Source organism: Rhincodon typus, chromosome 26, assembly GCF_021869965.1.
Source record: "Rhincodon typus isolate 14 chromosome 26, sRhiTyp1.1, whole genome shotgun sequence".
NCBI classification, from domain to species: domain Eukaryota; kingdom Metazoa; phylum Chordata; class Chondrichthyes; order Orectolobiformes; family Rhincodontidae; genus Rhincodon; species Rhincodon typus.
The window spans coordinates 942,380-949,960 of record NC_063357.1 but is presented as its reverse complement, the minus strand read 5'-3'; the positions used below and the strand labels follow the sequence as shown (position 1 = coordinate 949,960).

Here is a 7,581-nt window from a genome sequence, read left to right as displayed (position 1 = left end):
TGCTCTGCCAGTCTCACTGTCGCATGCTCCATCTTCCCTCATGCACTCTCACCCATCCTGATCCTTGTATTTGAATATCCCAATTTGAATGCAAGATGAGAAATTTAAAATCAAAGCGTAGCCATACCAGGAGCCAGTGTAAGTCTTAGTGTGAGCTAGGGGTATGACCTTGTGGTTTCTCAGTGTTTCTTATCTGCTGTAACTCATGGGTCTGTTCTGTGTTCTATTTCAGTCAGGTGTACACTGGGGATCAGAAATGAAGGGTGCAGTGAATAAGCCCATAGCTCCAGTGAGCAAACAGTGCAGCCGGAACATGGAGAGACCACGAGCTTCCAGTCTTACAACACCTGGAACCAAGTCCTCAAGACTCCTGTCCTCGTTCCCCACCAACTCCCAGCTCACCAAGGTATGACACAGCTCACTGGTGTGGGATGGCACCAGCAATGCTGCAACTGGGTAAAGGGCTTTGTCCCAAGGTCTGACATACTGAATTGAGTTATAATACATTCCCATCTCAGCTAAAAGAACCATTCATTCCACTTAATCCCTCCCTTCTCCCCTTCTCTCCAGTGTAGTGTCGTACAGAAGGGGGAGAGAATGGCAGGTGCCAAGGAGAGATGCGGTGCACTGGACAGAGTAGCTGTGAGGCAGAGAAAGCTAACAGAGAGAAATGTGGTGTGCCATGTGTATCTAGGTAACAGGAAGAGACACTGGGGAGAACTACAACGTGCTGAGAAGAGATATTGCATGTCAGGAGCATGTAGTTTACTGATGGTCACACTTGGGACTGAGTATTCCCTGTCTCTGCCTGTGGTACAGTTCAAATTTCTCCCCAGAATGTGATGTTAAACTTTAATAGTCCCTCCTGTTGCAGATGCTTATTAACAGTTTGCATGTTTGCAGCGTTTTCTGTTTATAGTCTGGAAATGAATCGTGTCTGTGGACACAGGAGTCTAGAAAAACAATGACCTGGCAAGTGGTCAAGTCTACAGCCAATGCTCAATATGTGAAACGTAGGTCAGCTGCTCTGATTTTGAGAAAATCCAACCAGAATATTTGGATTGGAATGTTGGAGTGTGCATGTACACAAATCATTCAAACCTAGCTCAGGGATAGCAACAGGAATCAAAAAGGGAAATGGAATGTTGCCTTTCTCTCACGGGGTTGGAGTGCGCAGAGCTGGAAGTTCTGCTTCAGTTAAAAACTTTGCTCAGACTCCGTGTAGAATAACTCTGCCCAGTACCAGGCAATGAACCTCTCGAAAGGACATCGTAGTCATGGGGCAGAAGGAGACAAGTTGCAAAATCACCAGAATGATAGTGGGGCTACAACAATTAAATTATGAGGACAGGTTAAATAGTGTCGGTTTGTATTCCCTTGGCTTTAGAAGATTAAAGGGTGCGCTAATTGAGGTGTTTAAGATGATTAAAGGAGTCGATAAAGAGAAACTATTTCCTCTGGCAAGGGGCAGGGAGCCGAGATCAAGGGGGCAGAACCTTCAAATTAAAGCCAAGCCATTCCGGAAGCATTTCTTCACATAGCTTGATGCCTTGAAGAATACAAACAAAATAATGCAGATGCAGGCAATCTAAAGCTAATAAAAAAGAAAATGCTGGAGAACCTCAGCAACATCTTCAGAGAGAGAAGCAGAGTTAACGTTTCTGGTTCTGAGAAAACTGCTGGCCTGTAAGAGATGGCAGTTCATCATTGCTCAGTGAGATGGTGACTCCTGAGTCTCTCCAGAACCATTTATTTTATTGCAGTGGAAATATGGTACTCTCTTCCCTCAAATTCTGTGGATGCCAGGAGTTAACTGAAAATGTTGTAAAGATTAATGTGAAGCTAGAAGAATGGGAAGCTTTTAAAAACCAGCAGAGGATAACTTAAAAAAAACAATAGGAGGAAGAAGGTAAAATATTACAGTAAACTAGCAAGTAATATAAAAGAAGATCGCAAGAGATTTTTTTAGATATCTAGAAGGGGATATTTGGACTGCTGGAAAAAGAGGCTGAAGAAGTAGTAATGGACAACAAGGAAATGGCGGAGGAACTGATTCGGTACTTGGCATTGATTTTTCACAGTGGAAGACACCAGCAACATTTCAGAACTTCAAGAGTATCAAGGGGCAGGAGTGAATGTAGTGGCCATCATTAAGGAGAAAGTGATGGGGAAGCTGAAAGGTGTGAAGGTGGATAAATCACCTGGACCAGGTGGAATACAGCCTAGCATTTTGAAGGAGATAGCTGAGGAGATTGTTGAGGCATTAGCGATGATCTTTCAGGAATCATTGGAGTCTGTGAGGGTTCCAGAGGGCTGGAAAATGGCTAATGTAACACCCTGTTTAAGAAGGGAGGGAGGCAGAAGACAGGTAACTATCAGCCAGTTAGCCTGCCTTGGCTGTTGGTAAATTTTAGAGTCTGTTATCAAGGATGAGATGATGGAGTATAATAGTGGTAAAATAGAACTCAGTCAGCATGGCTTCATCAAGGGGAGGTCATGCCCAACAAATCTGTTAGAATTCTTTGAGGGGATAACAAGCAAGTTAGACAAGGCAGAACCAGTGGACGTGATCTGTTTGGATTGCCAGAAGGCTTTTGACTAGGTGCCGCACAGGAGGCTGCTAAGTAAGATAAGACAAGATGAGGGACGGCACGGTGGCTCAATGGTTAGCCCTGGGACCCGTGTTTGATTCCACCCTCGGGTGACTGTCTGTGTGGAGTTTGCACATTCTCCCCATGTCTGCGTGGGTTTCCTTCAGGTGCTCCAGTTTCCTCCCACAGTCCAAAGATGAGCAAGATAGGTGGATTTGCCATGCTAAATTGCCCATAGTGTTCAGGGATGTGTCAGTTAGGTGAATTAGCCATGGGAAGTGCAGGGTTACAGGGATAGAGAAGGGGATGGGTCTGGGTGGGAAGCTCTTAGAGGGTCAGTGTGAACTTTTTGGGCCAAATGGCCTGTTTCCATATTGTGGGGATTCTATGATTCTAACCCATGGTGTCAGTGGCAAGATACTGGCATGGATAGAGGGGATTGGCTGACTGGCAGAAGGCAAAGAGTAGGGATTAAGGGGACTTTTTCAAAATGGCAGCCAGTGACTAGTGGAATTGCACAGAGGTCAGTGTTGGGACCACAATTATTCACGTTATACATTAACGATTTGGCGGCATTGTTGCTATGTTTGCTGGTGACACAAAGATGGGTGGAGTACGAGGTATTGTTGAGGATGTGGTGAGGTTGCAGAAAGACTTGGACAGGCTTGGAGAGTGAGCAAAGAGGTGGTAAATGGAATACAATGCGGGATAGTGTCAGGTTATGCACTTTGGTAAGAAGAATAGAAGCATTGACTATTTTCTAGATGTGGAGAAAGTTCAGGAATCTGAAACACAAAGGAATTTGGGAGATTCTCTTTAGGTTAATATGCAGATTAATTTGGTAGTTAGGAAGGGAAATGCAATGTTAGTGTTCATTTCGAGAGGGCCAGAATACAGAAATAGAAATGTACTGCTGAGGCTGTATAAGGCTCTGGTCACACAGCATTTGGAATATTGTGAGCAGTTTTGGTCTCTGTATCTAAGGAAGGATTTGATGGCATTGAGGGGATCCTTAGGAGGATTAAAAGAATGATCCAGGAATGAAGGGCTTGTCATACGAGGAGCGGTTTGGACTCTGAGTCTGTACTCAATGGAGTTTCGAAGAATGAGGAGGGAACTCATAGAAATGTACAGAATATTAAGAGGCCTGGACAGAGTATATGCGGAGAAAATGTAGGAGAGACTAGGACCCGAGGACGCAGCTTCAGGGTTAAGGGATGAGGAGATGAGGAGGAATTTCTTCAGCCAGAGGTGGGGTGACTCTGTGGGGCTGTGGAGGCCGAGTCATTGAGTGTGTTTAAGGGAGAGATGGATAGGTTCTTGATCAGTAAGGGAATCCAGGGCTACGGGGAGAAGGCAGGAGAATGGGATTGGGAAACCTATCAGCCATGATCAAATGGTGGAGCGTACTCAATGGGCTGAATGGCCTAATTATGCTCCTATAATTTATGGTTTTTTTATCTAAACTTTTGAGACTAAAATTGACAATTTGGAACAAGGAAGGGTAAATGGAGCAAAGTTACAGATTGATCATATTCAGTTAAATACTGACCATGCTTCATGGGCTAAATGGCCTCCTCCTCTTCCTATGTTCCTAAAACTGTGATGGATTTCTATTTGTGATGGTTAACAACAAGGTGGGTCTAAGTTTTATATTTCTATTGTAACTAACTGTCCTAGTGAGCAATGCAACTGTCTCCATTCTGCTGTTACTTTCCAATCTTTTCTCTCAGGTGAAGAGTAAAAGCAGTGATGATTTACTGACAAAATCTGCTGGCAGCCCGATCTCAAGCTCATCGAAACTGAAGAAAACAGTTCCCATGGGAACCATCACTGAGCTCAGCGAGGACAAGGCAAAGAGCAGCTCAGGTAGGAGATTGTCGGGTCAGGAGAGTTCACCACCAGAAATTGCACCCATCTAAGGCCACACGTAGCCCTCAGGTGGCCTGTTGGGAAGTAAATGTATCCCACAATTGGCGTCATGAGATTCGCTGGGCACCGTCTGACTCACTTGTTACCGTCTGTCTCACTGGGCACCGTCTGTCTCACTGGGCACTGTCTGTCTCACTTGTTACCGTCTGTCTCACTGGGCACCGTCTGACTCACTTGTTACCGTCTGTCTCACTGGGCACCGTCTGACTCACTTGTTACCGTCTGTCTCACTGGGCACCGTCTGTCTCACTGGGCAATGTCTGTCTCACTGGGCAATGTCTGCCCCACTCGGTACAGTCCATAACTGTTTGGGCTGAATTTACTGGGAGTGACAGGATCTTGCCTGTCAGCTAGAGCGAACCCATTACATTTTTTAGAGAAGGCATGCTGTATTCTGTGCTACTCAGGCATTTAACAGGCCAGTGTGAACCTTCCATGTTGGTGGGACCCTGTTGGTGGGAATCCTGTCTACCAAATCCTTCTAGCCAATCGGAGATCGCTGGTCATGACAGTTACCAGCACTGAATGCTCCCAATGAGCTATGGTGATCATGGGAACCAGGCCGAAGGTGAGAGATGGAGGGGGTCAGTGGTGGGAGCAAGCTGTCTCTTTCCTGGTGCTGGGACCTCAGTCAGGCACTGAATTGGGAACATCCTATCCTCACCCTCAAACAATTTCACACTGCCTTGTCTGCCATTTTTGATCGCCGTACGGTGAACCACTGCCCACCATCGGCTCAATATGTGGGCGAGCTGCCTATTTAAGGACATCACTTGGCAGCAAGCTGCCACTGACTTCATTGGAGGTTGATGCAGGAAACTGTTGGGTCCCCAGCTGATTGAATGCCTCCTCAGTCTCCATACTCACCCCAGGGAAATTCCAGGCAGATACTCTGAAGCAGATGGTCACTGTTCGGAAAAGCTACGCTGAGGTTCCCCTCTCACCCCATCTTTACCTATACATCAGGGAGAGGGGAAGCTGGGGTCGAGGTTCAGGTAATCCTGGTCATGAGTGACCTTTGGCCTCAACTCCACTTTCCTGCTCACAATCTAAATCTCTTGTAAAAATCTGTCCATCTTGATTTGTCTTTATTTCACCGATGCATAGAGGATAGAGGATCCACTGATTCTCTGGTTCTGAGGAAGGGTCAACAGACCTAAAATGTTAACACTGATATTTTCTTCACAGATGCTGTCAGACCTGCTGAGCTTTTCCAGCGACTTCTGTTTTTGCCACTGATTCTCCTGCCTGGAGAATTATAAAACTTCTGAAGTTATTTTAAATACAGCATCAGAATGGGGCCATGTGCGTGAGGAGTGCCCAATCCACCCTTCCACCCTGGCTGTGGCACAGTCTGAGACCATACTGGCCAGGTTCAGTCTTGTTACTGTAAACAGTCTATGGACTGCACCCTTTAATATAAACTGCACCTTTCGTCTCAAAATCCAGTAACAGACACTGTGAGCAATGAATTCACCAGAATCCTTTAACATCACATTTCCAATAAGAGTATAGTCTACAATCCAATCTTAGCAGTGATTAATTAGAATTCTCAAGGGAAGGGTAGGGCGATGAATTAAAATAGAATTGATTGAAACAGTAAGTAAGCTGGGTTTATCATTTAGTCAGTGTTGGTAATGTGAGACAGCTCAGTTTGAAGTCCAGGCAGCATCAGAAGAGTAGGAAAGTTGACGTTTCGGGTCGGGACCCTTCTTCAGAAATGTGCTCCTCCAGCTCCACATTGTGTTATCTCTGACTCCAGCATCGGCAGTTCTTACTACCTCTCAGTTAGAAATCCAATTCTCAGTGTTGGAGAGCTCCCTCTGCTGAGAGCCCACGCTAATGAAAAACGCCACTTGACAAACAGCGAATCCAGCTCCTGTCCTTGGTCAGTCCAACTGCAGAACGTGTCTGGGATAGCTCTGCCTTTCCTTCCAACACATCCACACAAAGAAACTTCACATCCTTTTCTCCCAGAGCAAGGAACACTGCCCAAGACAGTCGGGAAAATGGGAAACCAACCTGGAAAAACAGAGAATCGGGAACAAGGTTTGGAATTCCTGCCTGAGATATTGTTTAAAGTAACAGTGTGAGTAAGACATGAGACGCAGTGAACAGTGAATGTTATTATTGGGGCAAAGTGATCAGAAGTAATTAGAAAGGAATGATTCAAAAGATAATGAATTTGACACTTTCTTGTCCACAGACAGGATTTTATCCCAGTGCAAACTTTCTGTAACTGGCAATATTTGTGTAAATATAGCAGTGACTGGAGATTCTTGGTGGCTCCAAGACGGCTATATCAAATATTAATGACATGTCTCAGTACTCACTGGCCCTGTGAGTGAGATCGGCCTTGATTTGTGGCCAAACAACTCTGGTTCTGAGTGAAACATCCCCTTGTTGGATTAGGACAGGCTCTCACCCATGGTGCAGATCACTGTCATATAAGACCCAAGAGTTATTCTAATACTTTGTAATCAAATGACTTTCTCACAGTTTATTTCTCTGGCGGGTGGACAGTCGGAATAGCATTCAGCGAGAGGAGAACAATTTCTCACTGCACCCAGGGAGCAGGAGGCAGCCTCGTCCAGAGTAGGGTGGGGCCCTGTCCCGATCGAGAGGAAGGCCAGTCCTCAGTGGCAGTGTCCCATGTCCGGATTGGGAGGGAGCCCAGTCTGTGTGGGGAGGGAGCCCAGTCTGTGTGGGGAGGGTGCACGGTCTGTGTGGGGAGGGTGCACGGTCTGTGTGGGGAGGATGCCCGGTCTGTGTGGGGAGGGTGCCCGGTCTGTGTGGGCAGCGAGCCCAGTCCGGATTGGGAGGGTGCACAGCCCGGATAGGGAGGGTGCCCAGTCTGTGTAGGGAGGCAGCCCAGTCCGGATTGGGAGGATGTCCAGTCTGTGTAGGAAGGGAGCCCAGTCCGGATTGGGAGGATGTCCAGTCTGTGTAGGGAGGCAGCCCAGTCCGGATTGGGAGGATGTCCAGTCTGTGTAGGAAGGGAGCCCAGTCCGGATTGGGAGGGAGCCCAGTCCGGATTGGGAGGGAGCCCAGTCCGGAT

The 7,581-nt window shown here is 46.6% G+C and overlaps 1 protein-coding gene across 4 annotated transcripts in view; it reads left to right on the top strand.

Moving 5' to 3' along the window:
- Positions 1-7,581, top strand: part of LOC109923160 (cytospin-B-like) — a 56,053-nt gene that overhangs the window by 19,886 nt on the left and 28,586 nt on the right. For 3 of the 4 annotated variants that reach the window (XM_048612615.1, XM_048612611.1, XM_048612612.1), the window contains 2 exons: positions 233-406; positions 4,325-4,460. In XM_048612615.1, the coding sequence (XP_048468572.1) occupies positions 257-406; positions 4,325-4,460 (286 nt within the window). In that variant the 5' untranslated portion in view covers positions 233-256. The remainder of the gene's footprint in view (positions 1-232; positions 407-4,324; positions 4,461-7,581) is intronic. The other variant, XM_048612614.1, reaches the window with a different exon arrangement.